The 26401-nt window shown below is 36.3% G+C and overlaps 1 protein-coding gene across 1 annotated transcript; it reads left to right on the top strand.

The window, feature by feature from the left end:
* Positions 1 to 315: 315 nt before the first annotated feature.
* LOC105446187 (probable G-protein coupled receptor 158) lies at positions 316 to 24543 on the top strand. The gene is made up of 9 exons (XM_030974551.1): positions 316 to 467; positions 11691 to 11859; positions 13581 to 13943; positions 16081 to 16259; positions 17056 to 17294; positions 18019 to 18157; positions 19282 to 19387; positions 20555 to 20719; positions 21320 to 24543. The coding sequence occupies exons 1-9, from the start codon at positions 316 to 318 to the stop codon at positions 21623 to 21625; spliced, it is 1818 nt and encodes a 605-aa protein (XP_030830411.1). The 3' UTR covers positions 21626 to 24543.
* Positions 24544 to 26401: the final 1858 nt, after the last annotated feature.

Genomic DNA, 26401 nt, shown 5'->3' with positions numbered 1-26401 from the left:
AAAGCCAATAGAACCCTTGGCCTCCTAAGCAGAACCCTATCACCGTGCACCAAGAACATCAAGTCCAAAGCCTACACAATGCTTGTTCGTCCTCAACTTGAGTATGGCAGTGAAGCTTGGAACCCTCGGACTCTGACATCAATACAAAGTCTTGAGAAAGTTCAGCGAGCTGCCGCCCGTTTTGTATACCCAGACTACCGGAGGGTAACATCAGTCACAGAACTTGTCAACAAACTGGGATGGGATACCCTTCACAACCGCAGGCTTCTTGCACAGTCCACTTTGTTTTACAAGATGCACCATCATTAACTCAACATGCCTTTTCCCACTCACATTATCCCAGCTACATATCTGGACAGAAATGATCACCCTCTGAAGTATGCAGTATCCCAGCTTCCATTGATAGCTTTAAGTACTCCTTCTATCCTCGCACCATCTGGACGTGGAACCACCTATCAGCTGCTGCGGTAACATCTCCAACAGTGACCATCTTCCAGGAGGCTGCTCTACCCATCATCAGAGCGTTGCCTCCTCCTGTTGGGTCCAAGCTACTGTAGACTCCACGTCTCGGTTTTTACTTGTACGTCCACCGTTTTATTGTAAATAATAGACATCATTCACTGTTTTGAATTACTTAATGCACTGTCACTATGCCAGCACGTTGCACGGACATCCCAGTTTAGCTGTATGATAGCTGCCATCGGGATTATCTCTACAAGTTACAAATTATCACCCCCTGGTGATCTTCACTTTGAACTTTCTTAACCGCACTGCTGTTCTGATGGATTTTCTATCGTGTCCCTCACCTTTTAAAAGCAAAACTAATCTAAATGTTTAGATGGCTGTCAATGCACTAAATTAATTGTAACGTATTGCCATTTAGGAGCTAACGTATTGTAGATCTCATAGGAAGAATATTTTCTGTTGAAAGATAAATGACCGGGGCGTTTCCCTGTTTCTTTAAGAAGAAGGCAAGGAATACCTGCACGTATCTACCAAACACAAATGTGCGGCAGCTTTTAATAATGCCTTCTCGACAGAAGAACGACTTTAATCTGGGGAGCGATGTACCAGCCACCTTCGAACTCACCCATAGCATAATGTATGACTCAATATTTTCTAATGTGAGACCTATACAACAAGAACGAAAACGCTGTCTACTACACACAAAGAAATATTTGGGTAATCTTACTCAAATAGCAAATAAATTTTGACACTAAAGTGACACACTTAACTGAATGCATTAACTCATTAAATTGAGTCTAATAACGCACAGGAATGAGTTTTGTTAATTTGACATTATAGTGACATGGCAAATGAGTATTTTAAATAAGTGAGTTATTTATTAAACCTAATGTTGTGAGTAAATCGCTCCAACTCTACTAGTAAGTAATGCTTCAATTACTCAGTCAGTAAAGTTATATCGCCGTTCTTTCGGCAGTGGGCCGTCAAAACCATGTATTTCCATGTCGATAAATACGATAAAAGCCACAAGGACTATTCACAAAAGTACAAAATTGACGTGAAGTATTAAAGACCGAGGTCCAATCAACAAATGTATATCAAATATAAATCGAATATCGTTCGATTGCGGAGATTTCGACGGATTCTGTGCGACGAAATCCTAGTGTTTTGCAATAAGAAACGAGAATTATGAAGTAAATTTGTGAGGTTGTATGTTTGTCACTGTAAAAATGGAAGTCCTTTGCCATGCACTCCATACACTTCGGTCGTACACAAGAAGAGCTTCAAAATTTCAGCACTAGATCTAGATTCTATATCATCGGTAGCCTTAACTTGTTTTGAAAAAAGTCTGAATAAAATTCAAGGGATCCCCTTACTACTAACTGATTCAAAATTAAGAAAAATAAAATCTACTTACACTTATTCTGTGGCTCGTCGGCTGCTTAAAACGTGACGATCGGGTACGTACGTACGATCACGAACGCGTACGAATATTCATCAGCGAAATATTTACACGCATGCAGAGAGTAAGATAGCTCCTAAGACGAGTACAGCTTCGAAGAGACTCAGGGTTTTTTTTTTTTTTACTCATCCAACGAATAAAAGCCACTCTACACACTTGTGAATATTTTTACTCATTCGGTCAATAAAGTGGGAGAAAACTCATCCAATATTAACTTACATGCACTTTAAAATCGGGTCACATACTCGTTTTAAATATCATGTGTGTAAAATTTCACTAAGAGAAAGGTGGTGTCATGTAAAATAATGCATTAATTAGATATATTCTCTCGACTGAATGAGTTAGCTACGAATTTTACTCACCATGCTTAGTTCCATTTTTTTGTGTGTAGGTAGACAGAAATCGGATTCTCCCTGATTTATAATTTCCAACCTTGGAGCTAATACTATAGCCTTAAAACATACCCTTAAACACTGGGCGCAATCTCGAATTTTCGACTGAACCGCCAAACCTTTCCAACTTGGTTAAGATCATGTCTTTCCTATACAATTTGCACTCTTTATGTGCATTGAGAATAAACTCAGCTTGTCGGCTTGTGATCTCGACAATACTTATTACAACACTCTTTGGTATAACTATTTAATTCATAACGCAGCTTATTATACTAAGAAGGTAGAAAGTTCCTTGAATATACCAGTGTGAGACACCCTTTTTTCACGTACACACAATGCGTCATTGTATTTCGTTGTTTTCTGAGTTTATTAAGAATGTATAGGCAAAGATATACCGGTATATTTGTATTTTTAGTTTTGCAATTATTCTTTTTCCACGATATCACCCTTACATGACTCGTCAGTAACCGTTTCAATGGCAGACACAATTCTACATCAGGCAAGTTATGCTATTATGCTCTCCAAACAAAAAATCTTGTTAAAAATATTCCACTCACAGTAGACGTATTATTGTGATTTTTATCCAAATGATTTCAGCCAAATTGTTATTAAATTTAGTTTCAAATATTCAGCGCGACAGTAATGTCCTTTGGCAAGACATTGATCTACATTTGCCACACTCCACTCAGGTGAAGTAAATGGGGACTGGTAGGAAGAAATTCCTTGAATGCTGTGAGCACCGACATCGGTAGCCTAGCAGAGCCGGGGTAATATTGAAGCGCTTTGAGAACCCTGCAAGGTGGAAATGTGCGCTATATAAATATCCAATATTATTAATATTATTATTATCTACAAATCTCCAGACTGAGCTTCCTTAATGGTCCTAAGAGTGATAAAATATATAATGAAAGTGAAGTAAGAGTCCTCTTCCTGAATTAAAGCCACTAGGCTTTGACTGAAATACCTACAATCGCCCTTGCTTCTACTTCAATATTTGTTTTTAAAGGTACTATGTCCCTTTTGCAGCCAACCTCAAATTCTGTAGAGTTTTGCAGGAATTATGAATATGTCTTGTATGTCATATCTGTGAAATTTAAACGTTAGCAGTGTCCTCATATTCAAATTATGCAAGGAAACCCGTTTACTTGCTAAACTTCACTGTCAGACACTATTGAGTGACTGACTGGCTTTTTTTTCTTCTTTGGTAATAACATACATGAAAAGAGTTGTAAAGGGTACATGAGCATTTGTCTACATCAATAACCCACTTTGTGTGATGGCCAAGATTAAACTCATTGAATCATTGCGCAGCATAAAACGTATGACCGTTCGGTACAATTGTCTGAAAATCAAGACTATTACTTTAGGGCTCTATAGCCCTAAAGTCGATTTGACAACTAATAGTCGTTATTTTCCCACTTTAAGACATTTTTAAGCCCCACCTTTTTAGGGAAGTTCTAAATTAGTATTATCTTTCAAATGCAGTTGGAATTTAACTTTTTCATTTTTTGGCCTGCAAATGGGACATAGTACCTTTAAAAGGTAATAGTATAGTATTAATGACTGCTTTGAGAGACGCCTCGGGCAATAGCACAATTCTAACCTTCCCTTGAGCGTATAAAAACAACTATTTCACGAATTTTAAAGCAGTCATTAATACTTTTATATGCCGAAAACAAAAGAGTCAACTAATGACACCACTTTGGCCTTTCTCTAGTTTATCTGCACAGTTGTTTTTTCTAAGTGTATCTTTGAGAGTAGACTAGATCTAGGTTCTAGTCTAAGCAAGATATTTTTACAATTTTGGGGGTGGGCCGGCCCTGTGGGTAATATGGAGAAGAACCTGCGCTTTCATATGACACCTCACTTATTGAGTATCACCTTCAGGATCACAACAAATAAAGGTTTGAATCTCGAATTGAAAAAAAAAACTTAACTTTTTTTTGCATGGTCGCGCAATGCACGTAGACTGCATAGCGACTGCATTGCGTGCAAACTCTATGGGAAGAATTTTAACACACAACATCAGGTGCGCGATCAGACACCCTGACAACTAGATTTATTTTCGTCTAGAGTCTACGTCTATGCTTTTTCAGCAACTAAACGAACATGTTTATGGATAATTTCACGTACCCTTTTTGTTGTTCTTGCTGTCAGCGAGTCTTGCATTTGATAAGTTGAAATCTTGGGAGAGTTTCTTGAGCCATTTTTGTCTTGTTTGGAATTGTCTTGTCTTGTATGAAAATACCGACCAATTCTTCGCACACGTACGGTATCCTCAATCGCTCAAACCATTTGTTAACATGTAAACCTATGGGGTAACCATGGAGACTGAACTATTTTCCCGGTAACCATGGTTACTGGGATTTTAGAACTGTTTTAACCATGGTTACTGGGAATTTTACAGAAATAGTTAAAGTTTATGAATGCAATTTCGACCAATCAGATGGCTAGATTTCTTAAGTGAGGATTCTTCTATATAGCATTCATTTGTGAAACGTTTGACACTCCTGGCGATCCAGTTGAATTTAACATATGAACGTTTTGTATGTAAAATTATCTGTTATGTTTTTTTAGCATGTTATGTTTCTCTTTTCATGACCTCTAGATGTAATCACTACAATGTTAATACATGTCATTCATGTCTAATACACAGATGATGTGCAAATATGCGTTTTTGTGTGTATAAAGCTGCGATTGGCGTTCGCACCTCTTACTCGTATTTCGATCGATATGTGCACCTTGCTGACACCATGCCTCGGTTTGTTTGCAATTGTCGATCGCTAGATTCCTTCTGTCGTTTTGAAGTCTTTCTTTATGACACGATTCAATGTCACGTTCATCTTAGAATTGCAATACGTCTCTTTTCTGATGTTCACAGATCTATTTGTATTAATTTATGTTTTTTAGAAATATTTTATAGATTATATGTATAGAATATATAAATTAATGTTGATAATCCTCCGTCAAGGCGATATACAAAAAGTAGTTAAAACAATTGAAATAAAAATCTTTGAGAGAGTTCTCTTTTGAATATGACCGGTTTCAACTATCTGAAGAAACAAAATGGAAACCAGTCATAGTGAAGAAGAGACCTCTCTCAGGAATTTTAATTTCAATTGTTTCAGGATCTATGTAAACGTATCTACACAAATACCATAATGCATACAAGTCGAATATATACTTGTCAACCTTTTTACTGCACAATTAAAAGTAAATCCACTCTACATTTTGTTTTTTATTCATTTATGCTATCTTAAAATTCAAGCATTTCTTCTCATAATTTATACATCTAATATGGCATTGAAAAGGTTGGTTAATGGTATAAAATGTAAAATTTTGTAGAATAGCATAACAATTTTTTTGTTTTAATATTTTTAAAATGAAATAAATGAAATTTGTCTTGATATATTCTAAAGATTTTAGTTTGTACCCGGAGAGTTTTTAGCATAATTAAGAGAGCTGCACTTCTCACTTTTGTAAAGCATTGGACCAGTTGAAGCAGAGGCGCACAGAATTTGCAAGCTAGGAACTATTCCAAAGTTGACTACCGTGACTGATTTAACCGAAGAACCAAACTTAGCCAAAAAAGTCAATTTGACCAATGTAGAAAAAACAAAAAAAAACATCACACATGTGAATAGATACGCGTATGAATATTGTTGCACGCCGTTAATTTTATTCATATTCTTATGACAGCATACGAACTTGAGTAGAAGAATGATGCTTTGCTCAGTTGTTTGCTTTTCATATGCATCAAACCCTATGCATCTCCCTTCCATAACATTTTTAAAGCATAACAGGTATCCATATAATATGTGTTATATTTAGATAATTCTAAATTATAAAGGGTTTTGTTTATCACATTCACTGTTCTAAAAGTTAAGACAATTAAGAAACTTTTGAATTTTGAATCCTGTATATATTTCTTTTTTCAAGTTCTGGTCTATGCTACACAGGAGATGGGGCCTAACAAAACACATGTAGCACTGGTATCTGAATCGGATCCAGTAAGCTGAACGATCACCATTAGATTAAACATATCACCTGTTTCCATAAAAGGCACCGTTTAAAAATGTTAAATCTGAGATGCAAAGCCCTGCGTGTTATCAGTGTCTGTGAAATGGTGTAATATTAAAGCCCTACAAAAGTTGCGCTTCAAAATAATCATGAAGTGCCTCAAAAAATACAAATCTTTGAGTGACCGGTATTACCATACTCATTTTCCACAATTGACTGTAGTGTTATGAAAACCGTTAGGAAAACGAAAAATGAATTTCGATTTCCAATCATAAATATCTTGATAATCAGACAGGCTCGTAAAAGTCATGGGGTTCCTGACTGACCTTAAGGTTTGCAATTATCATTGCAGCATGAGCTAATTCCAGGATTTTGTTTCAGAATCTGAGACGAATTTACCCAATCCCTTTAATCCTCTTTGTTTCAAAGATTATTGCCTCGCGTTTATTTAGTAGTCCATTTACTCACAAAAGATTAACAAAAGTTGTAGATAACATTGAATCAAAATAATGAAGGTCTTACCCTTCCCCTTTATCCTTTCCATGTTTAAAAGGCATGCCATTAAATTGTATTCGGTCATTTCTACGTCACAGCATGATCTCTTGACGTCATGAGTTGCTTCAAGATGTTGCTAAATTTACTCAAGGGTGGGGTCACAGAATAATTATGTATCGTCGCATTGCAATGAGCTATGGAAGTAGAAATATGATATTACAGATTTTCTTATCGTTATTGTCATCATTATAACTATTTTCAATATCTGTACTTTTATTTGTTCATCAATTCTATGAGGCTTATTAAGTTACATAACCAATCGTGCAAAATATTATCATTTTTGGCGATATCACTTTAAAACGCATTTTTTTAAAAAAAATATGTAAGCATGTTTATGTAATCGTGGTATCATGATCCTATGTAATGACATGAAGCTATGATATATTATATGTGTTCTGGAAATGTGTTTCAGATTATTAGTCAAGTCTGCTCAGGGTAGTATAATGTATTGGGGTTAGGGTCACCCAGGTAGACAGACAGTTCGCGAGACCAACATTGACAAAGATTCATTAGACCTACACTCCACGAGACCAACAAGCTGATTTTGTAAACATTGGCTAAATATTACAGCAATGCTAATATTGTATTTATCATTATTTGTATAAAACACAAGATTTCGCTTATAGTCTGTTAAGAAAAAATGTTCACTATACTCATTTTGAAATCACGCTCCAGTTGTTTGAAATAAATATATTTAAGAGAAATTCGAAGAAACTCTATCAACAACTGAATAAATTGTAATCATAATTTTTATAAATTTTGCATTGTGTATCTTGTGTAGGGTTTAAACTTACAAAATTACTCTTAAGTGAAAACCACGAATCATAACCTCGTAACTATATAGTTGTATATAGTAACCAGTCTCATTTTAATATTATACACAAAATTATTTATAAGATTTGGAAACCCATCATATATTTTTAAATTAACTTTATTTTAGGCTTTAGATAACGAGAGTCAGACTCGACTAGCACATGTGCTATTTTTGACTCTATTTTACCATCGATCACAAACTCATTGTAAATAGTCATTTATTGTTTTACTCTTGAAGCAAAGTTTACTTTATCTTTGTCATAATGTACATGTATATTGCTGTAGAACATGTATTTTTTTATAATTCATGTCATGCATTTATGTTATATTGACATTGTCATTGTCATTGTACATTTATCTTTTGTTTCAATGTTTTCAATGGTGGTGAATAAATAAATTCAATTCAATTATTTTTTTTATTTTTATATTTGACATTTTATAATATCTTTATGATTAGGTTTAATTTGCAATTGCTTGGATGGAATCTCTGAGCATTCTAACAAAAGGTTTTTTTTTTTAAACTTTCCTTTTTGTGTAGATACAAAAATTTGCAAACTTATGAACCACATATCGAAATTATAAACTTTTTGATAAATGAATCTTCAGAATAATGAGTGCTATCTATAAAAAAAATTCTAATTTTTGTTCGCATTTTCAGATATTACAAACAAGTTATTGTTAGCGAGATCAGAAGAAGAAAATCTTATTTTCTTGCTCTCAGATACTTCCTTAACCAGCAAACGAGTGCACGGGTTTTATACGTGTATTTCAGCTTTGTGTATAATTAATTACGTGTACAATTGTTTTACACTAATCAGATGTTGTTGTGTTGTGATCAGAATATAACATTTCTTCACTTTCTTATATAGCAAAGAGGTATTCTTGCCGAACGGTATTTCCGTTATTTCAGTGAATACTAGATGAACGGTATTACTGTTATGTCAGTCAAGACTAGCTAAACGGTATGCCCGTTATACCAGTGACGACTATTAAAGCTAAAGACCAGTTATGGTCATGCAATTTCATAGTGAAAGAAACGTTGTGAAATCGATCAGAAAAGGTTGATCATCTAGCATAGATGTACTGCAAGGTTCTGGAATCATCAAAATTATAAGAAATTTGGCCAAGTCTTCATAAAGTTAGAAGCACTGTACACAAGATGTATATGGGACTACACACACGTGCGCGACACGTGCATTTGTATCTCTCAACAGTATATAGATATACTAATTTACCAAATATATCAATTAGTAGGCGGTTTCCCGTCAAAATTGTTATCGTCATGTGATATTCAAAACATATTCTTTCACAGGATTGGTAATAAGAGCTTCCATTTCATTTTTTTGAAATTGGGGTGTTTCCAATACTGGTCTTTACCTTTAAAGTTGATGGCATTGTGATGTGGTTTAATGTATTCAAGACCTTGGCATATTCCACAGGATGAAGCATGCAGGAGATGTATTTTTATTATTAAATCAACATCTTTATATCCTTTTACCACGGCGTCAGTATCTGCGTGGAATATTAGATTAAGACAAGTGAGAGTATCTATCTCATCCATCAACTATGAAATGCGTTTGAGAATCAAGGAAGTAATGTTACGTAATGTAGAATGGTTTGAGCCATCTTTAGTTCCCTAGGCTAGTGTTAACGTGCTGTTACCTCCGTTTTCCTTTTTAAACCTTTACCATGCGTTAATAGAATCACAAGGAAAATTGAGTACAGATTTTCATGACACTAATACAACTCGTCTACGATAATAACATATATGTTCATCAACCGCTTACAGACGGCGTGGGTTATAATTATCAATAGCTATTAATTTAGACCCAGAATATTGTTGCTGATGGTGTTGTTTTTGTTGTTGTTGGTATTATCATCATTCTTAATTTTGTTATTGTTATTATTGCGTTCTTGTTGTGTAAGGCTATCATATAACTAAACTTTTTCGTATACACCGGGTCTAGAGCGGTATTATGTTGTTGCCATTCAAGTGGCACATTTTTCAGTCTGTTCATGGTATTTTCCCGATCCCCGTTCGCCACGGTCAAGACTAGTTGATACTTTACAATAACTTAACTTTCAGCAAAATATGAATAACATTAAAATGTATCACCAACACAGAGGTGATATTTCGTAGACGAAAGACTTCATGAGTGGAGGGATGCCAACGAAACGGAGTTAAGTCTTTTATCAATTCCGTTTGTTGCTACGGCAGGCAACCAGTAAAAATGAATTCGTTTAATAAAATTATGGAAATGCAAGCACTACTTTAAACAATCAGAACTTTGTTATTCCTAGCTCATTTTTCCTGATTGAGGTGTCATATGAAATGGCGAAAACTTAACTTTCTAGAAATGTGATTTTTCTCTTTGAAATTCAGATACCTTCCGCCAAATGACTTTTGGTTTCCTCTCTTCAAATTGATTTTAATCACTCATGCGTGAAATATGCATCATATGAGTGAAAGAGGAGGATCTCAGCTTTATAAATATGTGTCATTTATTAATTATAATTGTGATTAAGTTATGATAAAACATCGATAATTCTGGGACGCACTGTATAGCAGAATGAATCGGGGAATGTACACAGCCCTAGGGTGACCCAGTGTTGGTGTGCAGTGGTTCGGTTTAATTGCTGTTAACTCTGGCTTCTCGTGAGATGAAAGTCCTTTATCCACAAAATGAGTGGCGGCTTCACTTTCAGATGCAACAACTTCTCTATAAGGCGGTGTGGTTGTATCGTATTGAAGGCTGATGAAAAGTCTACAAACAATGCGTAACGTCTCGGTGTGTCCAAATGTTCTCGTACCACGTGCACAGAAGAAAGAACGCCATCCTGCAAATACCTTTGCGGTTGATATGCTAATTGAAGGGGGTCAATACTAGCGCGTATCGGTCCAACAATCGACGTTATATCATGAATTATCACATCAGAGATTTTAAAAGGTGGGAGTATGCCTACCGGACTCCCCTCCTGAGACATGAACTGTTACGTTGCCTGTTCCTGTGAAAGATTCACTTTAATGATAATACGTTTAAAGCCATTCGTAAAAGTATAGACCAGTTTTGGCAATGCCCCCCTCTCAACAAATGAAATCGAAGCTCTTATTACCAATCATGTGAAAAATATGTTTGGACTAATACGTGATGATAACAATTTTGCCGGGAAACCGCCTACTAATTGATATATTTGGTAAATTTATATATATATATATATATATCCGGACTGGATAGATATCGCGTAGTCCCTATACATCTTTCCGTGTACAGTGCTAATTGTAACTTTAAGACTGGGCCAAATTGGAAAGGTGTAAAATGCAATGTTGTGGCTAGCTGTTGTGTCTCGCATGTAACGTAACGAATCTTGACACTCTGTACGGAGCTGAGGACCGGTGAGGGCAGAAAATCTGGATCCCAAATTTAACATTTTTGAGAGATGATTTCTGCGGGCCCAAACATATGTTTAAGAGGGAAGTTGTTATATTTGATCAGTGAGGCTTCCCCTTTGCAATGATATGAATTCAATTCAAAACACTTTTGATTCTTCGGGTGACTACTTTAAAGCTGTTGGCAAGGAATGGGTTAACTACTCAAAAGGCATGATTGAATTTGAAACCCCAATTGACTTTCTATCTTGTATCAACCTGCCGGACTTACGTCCTTTTCTCCGTATCTGGACACCTACCCCCTGGACATCCAGCCCCCGGATAACCACCCCCCCAGTCAACTACCCCTTAGGACAACTACCCCTTAGGACAACTACCTCCTAGGGCAACCATCCTCTAGGACGACCACCCCACGGGACAACTACCCCCGGACAACTACCCCCAGACAACTACCCCCTAGGATAGTTGTCCGAGGGTAGTTGTCTCAGAGGATGGTTGTCTTAGGGGGTAGTTGTCTGGGGTAATTATCCGGGTAGTATTTGTCCGGGGTAGTTGTCCTAGGGGGTAGTTGACTTGGGGTGGTTATCCGGGGTAGATGTCCAGGGGGTACCCTAGAACCTCTTTTCTCATTGAGATTTTCTACTTTGGTTTTTTTCAGAGGTGTAGTGACGGTGGATATGGATTTGATGTCTATGGATATCGACCAATGCGATAACGGTACGGGAATATTCGCTGGAACACACAAATGTCGAAACACCACATCAGTAAGTAGATTTTTGTTTTAAATATAATGTGCACTGAGGGTGTATAAACGAACAAGATGTATATTTCCCCCATAGCTTGAGTCCGTTTTCGAAAAAGAAAGAAGAGGTTAAATATATAATATCTTAATATCATCTGAAGCAAGTGACTTTTGATAGTTACATAGTTATGATTTGAAAATGTATAGAATAGACTTTATATCCATAATATCGCAACCATATGTACCAATAAAAAATCACCCACTTCCAGTGTTTCCAGATAAAAATTCAACCATACTTTGATTGCGAAATCTCAGGAATTATTTCTTTATTTCCATGAGAAACATCACATGAGATTGTTTGAGCATGACCCTACCATAGTTTGAGTATATTCTAGACAGTTGTATGCCTAACTAAAGTAATGAATTACCATAAATTTCACACAGTTTAAAAATAAAAGGTTTTTAAACTGAATTGGATTAAATTAAAATTTAGTTGGAATTATGGAATATTAAAATGTACATGTGCTGTGGTCTAGTGGATTAGTATCTGGACACGTGGAAAAATTATGAAAATAAACTTAAATCGACTAAATAAACAATCAAATTTGTTACCATAAATCATAGTACAAATGTAAAATGGTGCATCCGTAAAAGCAAAGGTGCGCTCGTAATAATAGGATCGGAAAGACAAGGTTTTAAAACAAATTGTTCGTTATAAAGATCAAAAACAAAAATGTTTGTTTTAAAAATAATTAAATGAATTCTGAAATCGCAAAATGTAAAATAGAAGTTAGGGATTCCAAATGTTATGACCGATATAATTAATAGAAGTGTATATTTTATTAGAAGAACCATTCTTATGATGTGATTCATCCAAATTGTGTGTGTTGTCGGTGTGGACCGCATCGTTAAGAATAAATAGTTGCATAAAGTATGGAGATAGGGAGTTTGAGATGATTCGTTAAATCAATGACACAAATTGTAACTATGAACATTAAAGAAACATACAATTGAGTTTCATCGACCCATATCATTATCGTGTCAGTTTTGTATAGTATATATTTTATCTCATGGGAGCACTTTTGAAAAATAATTTATATATTAAATAATTTCGTTAACTAACCCTGTCTCGTGGTTAAAACAAACTAATTAAAAATCATTATCCTTTTGCGCGCAGCAGCAATTATTATCACATAAAATAAACTCCCCAAAGTTCCGATTCCCCCCAAACTGATTTTATTCTCTATTCAGATATTTATCATCCCAATAAAGCTTATGGTAATTGAAATGTTGATAATGATAATAACAGTAATAATGATAAAAATACAAATTATTGTTATTATTATCATTATTATTATTATCATTATTACTATCATTATTGTTATCATTATTGTTCTTCTTCTTCTTATCAGTGTTTTTATAGTTTTTTTATCAGGGAAATATTGAACTGTGGAGCAGAACCATGAACATAATGAAATAAAAGGGGGGAAACATTTGCGTTTGATCTTTTTTTCTTCTATTGATCATGTATGACTATCAAGCCTGTATATTTCACAGTGCAATAAATAAATCATTATTCTACTTCGGAACCAGAGTGCAAACTTTCTTTCTGAAAACAATCTACGAATAAGCTCTTTGTATGTATTATGGGAGCGTTGTTATTTTCAAATTTCATAACTACATCTTTCCCTACCAATTCACGCATAAATACGGTAAACCTACCTGTCATCGTTTTATTCTTAGTGCGTTCCAGTATCTGGACGAGGGTTCTCAAGTGGCTCGTATGAGTGTCGCTGCAAAGATCGCTACTATTTCCCCGACACCTTAGCTCCTTTAAAGACCTTCAACGGATCTATGGTTGAACAAGCCTGGATAGTATCAACATCTGAACATTACCCAGGAGAAGCTAGTGCTGGTGTAGGCGACTACGAACTTGATTTTGACTGCCGACCTTGCCGCGAAGGTTGTACGATGTGCATGGACGATTCTCCATGCTTCGTGGCTAACGATGTCATACTTCGAGCTGTTATACTCAGCATGCAAGCATTGTGTATGCTGCTGACCATTGGTTTGATCGTGGTTATCCTCAGAAATAGAACAGCAAAGGTATATCCTCCAACCCCATCTCTTCACCCCCCCCCCCCCCCCCTCCTCGTCCTCTCATTCGTTCCCCTTTCTTCTTCCTCTTCCTTTTCAGTCTTCTGTCTATCCCCTTTATATTTCTCTCCCTCCCCCTCTTTCTTTCTCTCCTTCCCTCTTTCACGTATGTTCCCTTTATAATTTGTATCTGACTTTTTGTCGGTCAACCCATCCATGTGTGATTGATTGATTAATTTTTATTCGACTAGCTTCCAACATACAACAATATACAATAATAACAGATCAAAAATAAGTCAGCTTGAACAGGATAACCCACGAAAGCTCGAGAGCTTATTTCCAGTGGGGTCCCTTACAGACATGTATAAAATTAATAAGTTAAAATAGTAATATTTACAGACAGATAAGAAAATTAAAAGAACCACTTATTAAAGGTAATAATAATAATAATAACATTAAACTGATGATAGAAATGATATTAAGTACAAGAAGAAAAAGAAGAAGGAGAAGAAGAAAAAGAGGAAAAGGAAGAAGAGGAAAGTAATGATGAATTTGTAGAATTTCTATAACGTACGGAAACATAAGTTAAAATGCTACTCCCGATTCCTTACACAACTACACAACACAGTGAAAGTGTCTAAGCTTAAGGAATTGTTATTTTGTTTCATGGACCATGGTGTTATGAAAAGGCAAGGGACCTGTGATGATATCACCATACACAGAGAGCCCCCCTCCCCCCCCCCCCCCAAGAAGAAAGAATGCCCCATCTCCATATACATCCCAATTGGAAGATCTTCTTGTGCATAATTTTTGTCCCTCTATCTCGGTACCATGTAGATGGCAGTACTATTTCTTCTGTTTGTTTTAACTCCACACTGCCTATATCTGCACATACTCCCATCAGTATGAGGGTAGTATGTACACAGCTTGTACTCTTACCCTTTCCCAAATAAATCATTCCATGCATCCATGGATAACACATATCGAGTGGATTTTTTAAAAGAGAAAACTGCTTTACTGGCTGAGATCACAACGGCTAAATGAAAATAGTTTGTAGTATACTTACTTGCGTAGATCATTCATGAGGAACCAAACATACCTCCTTGCTTCATGAGGTTGACGACCTGGTATGATTGTAACATCACCCAAGAGGTTCAGAAACTTAAGTTTTATCCCAAGAGTTGTGGCCGCATTTTTACAATATGTTCCTTCTTTTGGGACTTTTACTTCCCCCCCCCCCTCCCCCCTGTGGTTATGGATTTTTCCCCCATATCGAATAAAAACATTAGCTTTAAAAAGTAGCTGTTTTTATTTACTCTTTGTCTCGTGGAAGAAAACAAAATCGTAGTATTATAATGTTTTCATAGAAGACATGAAATAGAATGGACGTAACTGAAACACCCTTCTCTCTCTGGCCTTGTCTCTTCTATTTTCTTCTACATAGATGTCACGTCTATCATTCTATTTTCCATCTCCTCCTGTCATTTTTTTCCATAAACGTGTATCCCATTTCACCCCGTGCTTGGTTGGCTTCTGTTACCGTGAATACAACGAAAATTATTTCTCTCCTAATATTCCTCTTATAGTACATAAATGTCTATGTTTCGCAAATAATTATCAAGCCCTTAATTTCCACTTGTGGAATAATCCTCCTTCATGATTCATTTACGTTATCACTGATTACTAATTAATTTACTCTAATAATATATCAGTCATATAATTGTTTGAGCTGTATTCAGTTTGTAAAGTAAATTTGGAAATTCATGAAGAGAAATAAATAAATAAATCAAAAATAAATCAAATCAAATGGTAAAGCAATGGTTTTACATGTCCTTCCCCGTTTCGACCCCCCCCCCCCCCCCCCCTCTAATAAATGAAAAGAAAATGTGCTCGTTAATTGGCCTACATGTACAGCTATGTTGATATCAATACGGATAGTGACAACAGGAAACAATCGCCCAATCAATATTCGCTTGGTTCAGTTGCTAGCATACTATGGCATATATGCATATGTTACCTTGTAGAGTTATCACCCTGCAAAAAAAATTATTTAATGGCATTAGATTAGAACATCGTGGACTATATGAATATGTTCCACAAAATATGTTAACAATATCAACAAGTTATTGAATGTATATAATTGCAGGTGATTTGCTGTGACAGTCCGTGGATGCTTGTTGTTCTTCTCATCGGAGCTTTTGTTCTATATGCTGAACTTATCGCCATGTACTTCGAACCCTGCGCAATTACCTGCTTTCTCGGAAAGTGGCTACGAGGTTGGGGTTTTGCTATTGCCTATGGTATGCTCGTCCTCAAAATTTACAGGTTGGTTGTATATTAATGATAATACAGGTTTCTTATATTTCACTTTACCCTTTACTGATCAAAGGGTTGACACTGTTATTATTAGCCCAGTCAATGGATTTAATTACTTTTCTGCACGTTACAGTGCACAGTGTCTCCCCTCACTGGAGACCATTCCAGCGTGTCGCCTTTGTATGGGCGCGCACATGCTAATCAAACAACAATGCCGTTCGCATCCTACAGGCTATCCCTTTACACTATGAATATGACGGACAAAGAAAAAGGACAAAATATACAGTTCCTCAGGTAGACAAAGGAACATCTCTTCCCTGCTATTATGTAAAAATGTGTAGAACAGGTGTCACATGCATATTCACCTGTTATACTCATTTTTTACATGATAATAGCAGTGAAGGGATGTTCTTTTGTCTACCACAGCAATTGTTGAGGGTAGAATGAGGAACTGTATACTTTGTCCTCTTTCTTTGTCCGTCATGTTCATAGTTTTAATACCTAGGTGGAGGAGCAATATTCCGGATATAGAAGTCGTGCCGGGCTCGAACCCACCACCTTTGCATTTCCAGTCAAGTGATTGACAACAATCTACTATGACACGTCTGCAATTTACACTACTTCAATGCATGTTTCGTCCAAGATATAGTAAATTTATTGTTTCATTATTCCACTCTCCTTTAACATTCTCTCTCTTCAATTATGTTATATTTGAAAGATGTTATAGTTGCCTATACCATACATAATTATATAGATTTTATGTAAATTGAATTGTATTCATTAATCACTTTCAATACTAAATCAGGAAACTGGCCATTTTCCAAACCCGATCTGCGACTCGTGTGCTTGTGCGTGACCGTGATGTCCTGAAGTGGCTCCTTCTCATCATTTTAGTTCTCTCTGGTTACCTGGCGGCTTGGACCACGTTCTCTGTACAGAGCATGCAGTATTGTGACGTCGATATCGTAGCTATAGGGCAAGATGCAGATGGAATGAAATTCTATACATGCGAAGTACAGTGGTGGGATTATGTCATAGATGTCAGTAAGTGCACATCGAAATCTAGGCAATTTGTTCAGTATAAATGAAAAATGTATTATTTATTTTCCCTTCCAAATGGCATAACACATAGCAACATATGTAGTAGTAGTATGAGTGATAAAACATTTAGACGTATATTTAGTTGTAGAGGTAGGAGTAGTGTATGTAGAAGTAATAGTATTACTACTAGTAGTAGTAGTAGTAGTAGTAGTAGTAGTAGTAGTAGTAGTAGCGGTGGTGGTGGTGGTGGTGGTGGTAGTAGTAAAGATAATATTAGTAGTAGTTATTGGATAACCAGTTGAAGTAGAGAGGGATGGGGAAGAGCTATATACATCCATTATACACATATGCCCCGATGATATGTTAATCAACTTTTGTCAGGTCAAATAATGATTCATCCTCTTGTATATGTTGTTATTATATTGTCATGCTTAGATTAACATAAATGATTTGAATAAGTGATGTCGAATGTAATTTGTGCATTGAATTTATGAGTAATCATGGTAATGTAAGTAAGTTTAAATAAAATGATGACACTAGATATAAAAACAAAAACGCTGATTAAGGATATTTCATGATGTTCCTTTATTCATCATTCATCAGACGCTATTTCGTCAGTCCCCCCCCCCCCCAGTATAAACGCACACAATCCCCCCAAAAGTTGAATATTCGATTAATCTGTGATACTAACTAGCTCTTGACTTTCTCTTCCTCTCTACGCGTACAGTTGAATTCCTTTTCCTTCTGTTTGCCATCTATCTATGCTATGCGGTAAGAGGTGCACCGTGTGAGTTTCATGAAACAAGATACATCACAATAGCCATCTATAACGAGACCATACTCTCCGTCTTTCTACATGTTTTAAGGTAAGTTATAAAACTACCATAACAAAAGTATGACAAGTAACATACTTCCTTCTCCGTTTAAATCCATAATAGATATTTCAAAACATTTTCTAGAAAATGTCATCCTAGTTGATATTTTAGGATCTGTTGTTTAAAAAAAAACCAAGCAAGTCTGACGCTTTAGTTATTAAAAAGCTAATTTTGAGAAAACGGTGCAAAATCCACATTTGAAGAAAAAAAAATTGTTTTTATTTTGCATAAGCAAAGTTGAGAGTCATGAAAAGGCTTGCAAATATTCATATTCTGATCATTAACAGATATTATGAAAAATTCTCTCATAAAGTTAAAAAACAGATTGAATACAAAATCCTAACGCTTGTCGTTAAGGCACTCCACAATACTCCACCTGAGTACCTGAAAGATCTCCTCACCATAAAGCAATCCCATAACTCACTCCGTTCCTCTGTCTCTACCATCGTAGAAGTCCCCAGAAACAGAACCACCATTATGGTGATCGTGCATTTGTGCATGTCGCACCAGTCCTCGGGAACAAGCTACCAAATGACATTCGAAATGTTCAATGCCTAGAAACTTTTCAGAAACATGATGGAAAGCTCTTTTTACTCAGAGTTACTAAAGATGTTATGTTGTTAAATTCTGGAGAAAGATTTGCGTATTTTGTTTTGTTTAGCGCCTTGAATAAGTTATCAGATAAGTGCGCTTCATAAGTATTTATTATTTTTATTATTATTATTATGATCGATGCCTTATTTAGTAATTGACCCTTCATTAGCTAAGATTCAAACGTTAAACCATAAGTTAAGATGTGCAAAATGAACTTATTATAGGAATTGGTTGAACTCAACCTGGCCAACCCGTATTATATATCAGTCAGTGTAAAAAACAAAAATTATGTTTAAATCTATTATTTTAAGAAATATGTCTTTTATTGAATAATTTTTTTGTCTGAAGATTGATCTTTAAAACAGAAACTTGTACTTTTTTTCGTATTTCGTCATGTTTTGCTCGAGTTAAGTTGACGGTGCTTAAGAATATAAAATATGAATTGAGCGTGTTTCGTCATGTACTGTGAAGGATTAATTATAGCTGTATTTGTATCTTATTTTTTACTTTTTTACTTAAAGACATTTTCTGTGGTCGACCACGCCGCCTGACTGGACTTTTCTAATGACGTTCATTCATTCTCAACTAACTATCACTGTCATGGTATCCATTATCTTCATACCAAAGGTAATTACTACATGGCTATGCAAAGCATCGGTTTTTCTTAAAAACTTGTTTATGAAAATCTTGCGATGTACTTTTAGTAGTCCACGCGACTTCGCATTACATAGGTAAATGGCATGTCTGTGTTTATATCAGTACAAAAGAAAGAGATGATTAGAAAAAGTGACTAAGAGAGAAAGGGATATTCCCTCTTTGATTACGAACATATTAATTTGCATTTATTTTCTAACTCATAAAAAAGTAGTGAACAAAATCAATGTCGTTTTAACGATAACTTCGGTATTTACACGACAAACTTTTGGTAAATAACATAAGGTTCTAATGAAACGCAACTTATTAACAATTCTTTTACTTGAAATGCACAAAATGCTAGGGGTGTTGCAGTACAATGTTGATTGCGTGATTGTCGGTAATATGGTATCTTGATTGCCATGTGAGCATAATTATGAATTGGAATGAATAAACATTATTGGTAATGACTAGGAATAATTCAACAATGACCGGAGCAGGTTGCAGGCTTATTTAATGAATGTAACTGATGAATTGGACATCAAAACTTTTGGCCCCCTCCCCCTGCTCTCTCTGCAGTGATCACCTAACAACAAAGAAGACGAAAGACTTTATGCATGACTGATCGTCAACGAAATGGAGTTTGTTGTCTGTTGCTACGGCAGGCAACCAGTGAAAAAGAATTCGTTTATTGAAATTATGGAAATGCAAGCATTACTTTAAACAAACAGAACTTTGTTATTCCTGGCTCATTTTTCCTAATTGAGGTGTCATATAAAAGAGTAGAAATTGAACTTTTTGGAAATGTGGTTTTTGTTTTCTTGAAATTCAAATACCGTTCGCCAAATGACTTTTTGGTTCCCTTTCTTCAAATTGTTTTTAGTCGCTCATACGTCAAATATGTATCATATGAGTTGTATCAAATGAAAGAGGAAGATCTAAGCTTTACAAATATGTGTCATTTATTGATTATGATTGTGATTAAGTGATGATAAAATATCGATAATTCTCGGTATCATATTTTCTGGGACGCACTGTATATACCAGGACGAGACGCCTGATGATTATTATAAAGAAGTTCACTTTCCTTTAAGGCACACGTGGCACCAAACAAAATAATACTAATATTGATAATTGATTTTTGTTTCCTTCTTCCTGTAGCTAATAGTGTTACATAAGCTGATACACAACGAGGAGTTTCGAGAACGGGTCAACTCTCGGGTGGTGTATGATGCCGCTAGCAAGTGGCAAAACTCCACTTTCCTCAAACAGAACTCGACGTCTAATCCTTCTAACGATCAACACTTTAATGCAGATGATGTGCGGGTAAGTCAGATGAAGCTCACCAGACTCGTATATTAACATAAGATAATTTACCAAGAGTCCGTTTAATAAGGCTTTACATAATACCCTAGTGCCCTCTTCTACACACGAGTTTCCATCTGAAGGATGAATGTCTTACCACAGCGCGGTCTCGGGAGCGATAATAACTCTACTGTATGTCCCATAGAAATCATGTTCAGATGTTTACATAATGGGTCATTGTAATGTTCGCTCATTTTAAAAGAAGACGTACAAGGCCATTGAAGGTTCCTTGGGTTGATTTTTCGAATGAGGTTCTGATCGTGTTCCAGAGGAGGCGTTTCGCAATCATCCTCACTTTATTGCTTGCTCTCTGTGAGGAAATTTATATACCTCTCTTTAGTATGTTGAATAAATCTAGCAACCTGATTGGTCGAAATTGGAGTCGTTATTTTAGCCATACCCGCCTACCTGCGCCTTGGGGTCATAGCAGGATGTAATATAACATGCATACCCCAAGGGGCTCATAATTGGCTATCATACCTTTTTTAATGTTTAATGTGGAATGTTATCATGCAAATGAGTTCATTGTTAGCATAACTGTATTTCCCTCACTCTATATAGGAGGAGCTAAAACGGTTGTACACTCAACTGGAACTCTACAAGACCAAGTCTCTGAGAATAGACAACCCTCACCTACCTTCCAAGAAACGTTCAAGCGGACCTAGGTGGCGCCCTCCACGCAGATTCTCTAGAGGTCACAGTCTGCGTACCCACAGTGGTCATTCAGAGTCCGAGTTCTCTTCGGAAATCGCTCGTAGTAACGAGAGCCTCACGAAGGCTGTCGAACTGCACGATTACAGGCCGAATCATGTCGATGGTTTAGAGGCACATGGGCATGTCAACCAAAAGTGGTCGCCACAGTCGTGACGCTTAGAGGAAAACGACATGTGATTGGGCAATTCAGTTTTTGTTCAGAGTATAATTTTAAGGAACGATGACCACAGCTTTGAAATAATTATCGCAGCTTTGATCCAAACATTGTCGAAAGTACTCTCATAAGTTCAGAAGGACTTTCTTTTGAATACATTTTTAATGTCCCCTATTGTGATAACTACAAGAGATGGAAAAAAAATTAAGTCCAATCATGCATTATTAAAAATTGTTATTTTGCAGAAAGATTGAAGATGCTTTCCATTCTTATAATAAAACATTAATATATAAGTGCCATTCAGCCAGTCCGCCAGATCTGTCTTTACTGTTCCGATTTTAGTATCATACAAAATAATAGTGATCCAAACACGCGCTCTAAATGGTATAAAATAATGTAGTGACCACAAATTGCCAAATTAAAAGAAATTGTTGTTATTAGTGCATTCCAAATCATTTCTTTACGTTATAGCATATTACCGTGCTGTAAGAGTAGAAGCTTGATGCACCAGCTTTGACTGGCGCCAAGTCCAGCTTCCTAAATTAGGCGTTGATGCATGTATTTGTACAAGGATTAAGTCAGGCCTAGTTCTCGACTATTGCAGTTTTTCCTATAGCAGCCAATAGCTAGCTGCACTCTTATGAGATGCTAGTAGCTCTTATAACTAATATAATGTATGCTTTGCGCCCGTTCCAAAAAGGGGCATCATTACCTATAGATACATGTACTATACTAACCAAAATTATAAACCAGGGGTGGCCATTTCTTGTCATGACGAGAGACGTGGTATTCAAAGAACCCTAGCGACCGAACGTATAAGGATATGTGAGAGTACTCCTCTCCCCAATAGTCAAGTCACGCCCATGTTATTTATATTTGTGTGCATTTTGCATTCTGTAGTTGGATATTATGCATCAGTGGCGTGGCGTAGCACGTGCCCCCCACCCCCCCCCCCCTCCCCCCATCGGATGACAAAAGGAGATGAAGGAAAATGATAAAGAATGTGTGGTGATAATATAAGAAGACACATTAGTCGAAATTTTCTTCAAAAATTAAACTATTATGTGAATCAGTAACGTGGGGACGACATGATAAATCTTAAATGAAATCTGTTATAAGCGGAGCATTGAACGATTATCGAAAAATGCTTAGAGTAGATCCGATCTGCGCCCTTGGTGAAGTACATGTACAGCAAAGAAGGAAATGAAATGGGGATAGGAGTGAAAGATAGTAGACATACGGGAAAGAGACAGAGAGGGTGTAAATGTGTGTCCGTTTCACTTTAAAATGCAGGGTTCCCATCCTTAATGAGCAAGCGTTATATCCCTCCAGGCCTAGTCAATCTGTTCCCACAAATTTAGACCATCTAGTACATTGTTTTTCAATCGGGGTGCCGCGAGAGAATTTTAGATATAGTTTTAAAAAAATTAAGAAAAATTGGAATAACGTCAGAAACCGCAACTTGCCCAAATATATCACTTTTGGGAATTTGATGAGGAACTAACATTTCAAAGATAGTAAAATGTCTGTTAAAACAAAATTCAGAAACGGGATAGTTTCAGGCACCGAGGTCCATGAATATCCCCATGTGATGTTATGATGATATTCGGACACCTCACTGTCCGAATATCGTAATGATTCGTGCAGCATGACGCCAGCATATAACCTTATTTCTTGTAATTTTGTATCGAAATAAAATGTATAACACAAGTGTCATTTTCCCCGTCTTTCGCTTTCTTCACTGTAACGCAAATTTGATGAACCAGGATAATTCCTAGCAACGACATGACCGAATGTCTAACTTTACAAATATTGACTAAATAACATTTTTTTTCCTAAATAAAATGAATTTTGTTTTGCTCACTAGATTCACGGGCTGGCTCGCAGCATTTGGGATCTGGATAATATATTTTCTGGCGAGAGGCCCTCACGACCCTCAAGCGAAAATTTGCCCGTATGTCTACGTATACGAAGGATGGTTAACACATCCTCTTTGATGATATTTGGATTTGGTGACGCGAATTTGTTTAACTCAACAAAAGTTTGAAAAACGCTGATCTACTAGAAGGAAAACTGGTGACCCCCCCCCCCCCCCACACACACACACACACTTTACATGGGTGGTGAGCCTCTTGAGATTGAATGAATATTTGACATGTACATACTGCACAGCACCTGGCTGTAATATAAATATATCTTCATGGTTTTTTTTTTAATACGTATCATATTGTCCTTTAATATATATACGCTATTCTTCTCTAAAGATAAACATCAACATTCTTTTCAATGAATAGTTTGAAGAAAAAAACGTTTAAATGAATGTAATTGTATAGACTGTTTTTATCATTTACCATTTTACAGAAGAGGATATTTCATTAATGAGCAATAAAAATTATGATACCAAGTTAAGTTTGTTACACAAAGTTCTATCCACAAAATCAAATTCCTAACTAAAATGTGTGTTAATTATCTTGACATTTATACTAACGTTAGTGACGCCCTTGATGATATAAATGATCGTTATGATAGCGTATATAAATTAACTCAATATAAAATATCTATGATGATAATTAAATAAATATAAGTCGCAAATTATAGTAACAATTAAAATAAAGAAATTTACATCAGTGAATAATATAGGCCTGCATTGTAACTTTGGTAATAATAAAGATGTGAAACCCTACATATTTGTATGCAAAAGTTGACTTTCTGACTATTGTTTGTTGCAGAAATTATAATATTATGTTATTGATGCAGAAAGACTCACCACTTAGTCGGGTCAAACAAGCAGTGAATGCATTGAAAGGAATCTTACTCAAAGATATAACCAATTATTGTTTGATAAAGGCCCTGTGCTCCAGGCGCGAATCCAGGATTTCTTAGGGGAGGGGGGTAGTGAGCACTATTTTTTTTTTTTTTTTGCTCCCGAAAATTTGAAAATCGCGCCGGTCGAAAAGTCGCTCAGTGGGGGGAGGTAGTGAGCACATTTTTGGTCCTCGAAAATTTAAAATTTGCACCCCCCCCCCCCCCTTGAGCGTCAGGGGGGGGGGGGGGGGGGCAACCGCCTAAAAAAGGTAAAAATCACGTGTTTTTACATGATTTTTTTTTCTCCCCCCCCCCTGGATCCGCCACTGCTGTGCACACGAGGCGTTATTTCCATTATGCCATTCATGGACATTCAGGGATATGAATAACAGTGTACACTTCCGAATTGAATACAGAACATTTGCGTGACACTGTAGGTGCAGCCGCCGTTTTCTATAGTGGCGTAATATTAACTACTTTCTATGGGCTAGGATGTAAATTGCACACATTAGTTGTTGCTAGGTAGGATGCTACCTAACAACATGTAATATATGCAATTTGCATTTTGTCTATTGAAATACAATTATTCGTAACAGGTGAATGAAATAATTCGAATCGAGGCACTTAAGTATATAAGCTTGGTTACAAGTTATTACGAAAATACCCAATTGGAGGTAGTTGAATAACGCTTTAAACGAATCGGCAATTCAGATCATCTTCATCGATTCGAAAGTCGAACTCAACAAGATTCGTATTTCATCCGATATGTCTGACCTAATCCCAACTAAGCCCTTATGTATATTTCATCTGCACTCTGACTATGGCATACAATGGACAGGTTTAGGCGCAAATACTTGATTGAGAACAATATGGGGTCATATGCGACAATGTACTGTATTTGGCGGAACTGAATAACGGGATTTACTCCGAGACATTCATGCTGCAAAAAAAAAGGAAACAATCAGACAAAACCCATGTATACACCCCCCCCCCCCCCCCCCCTACACTTACAAAATTGGTGTCAAAAGGGATTTTAACCGTAGCGCTGTAAAGTATGACGAAATGGTTTATAATAATAATAATAATACATATGATTTATAAGGCGCCAAATCCACTTGACAGTCAAATGCTCAAGGCGCAGCTTGTGCAAAAGATGAAATACATACATGATACATTTATACAAAGTGCGATAGGAAAGGTACAGACATGAAAGGTAATGGTAATCAATTATAAGCTAAATTAAACAGATATTTCTTAAGATTGTTTTTTAACACCTCAGCAGAACTGCTATTCTTAACCCATTGAGGGAGAGTATTCCATAACGAAGGCCCAGCATGAGCGAAGGTTCGTTCCCCCCCCACTTTGTTTTAACCCTAGGAGTAACAAGTAAGCCAGAGTTTTGAGAACGTAGCTGTCTAGAAGGAAAGTAATGCTTAATCAAGCCGATGTTATACTGCGGAGCAGAGCCATGTATACAGTGAAATAATAGCAAAATAATCTTGAAAACAACACGTTTTTCTACGGGCAACCAATGGAGTGATTTGAGGACTGGTGTGATGTGACTGTACTTGTTGGACAGGGTCACGACACAAGCAGCAGCATTCTGTAATCTTTGTAATTTTGCGAGTAGGTTGTGAGGCGAACTAAACAAAAGGCCATTACCAAAATCCAAGCGAGAAGAAATCAAAGCATGAGTAATTTTCTCGGTGGCACCACGGTTAAGATATTTACGAATAAAACCCAAATTGCGTAACTGATAACGTACTGATTTTGAGACATATTGAATTTGAGTAGACATTTTCATGTTTGAGTCGAGAAACACACCAAGGTTGCGACATACATTAGATAGGGTAATTTCATGTCCAGCAAGAGTAATTGAAGTGATGGAAGAAATCTTCTCTAACTGAGTCTCAGAACCATACATTATAAATTCGCATTTGGCGAGATTTAATTTCAGTGAATGTGAGTTT

Source organism: Strongylocentrotus purpuratus, unplaced genomic scaffold (assembly GCF_000002235.5).
Source record: "Strongylocentrotus purpuratus isolate Spur 01 unplaced genomic scaffold, Spur_5.0 spur5_scaffold_7, whole genome shotgun sequence".
Taxonomy (NCBI): Eukaryota; Metazoa; Echinodermata; class Echinoidea; order Camarodonta; family Strongylocentrotidae; genus Strongylocentrotus; species Strongylocentrotus purpuratus.
This window is presented reverse-complemented; position numbering and strand designations above follow the sequence as displayed.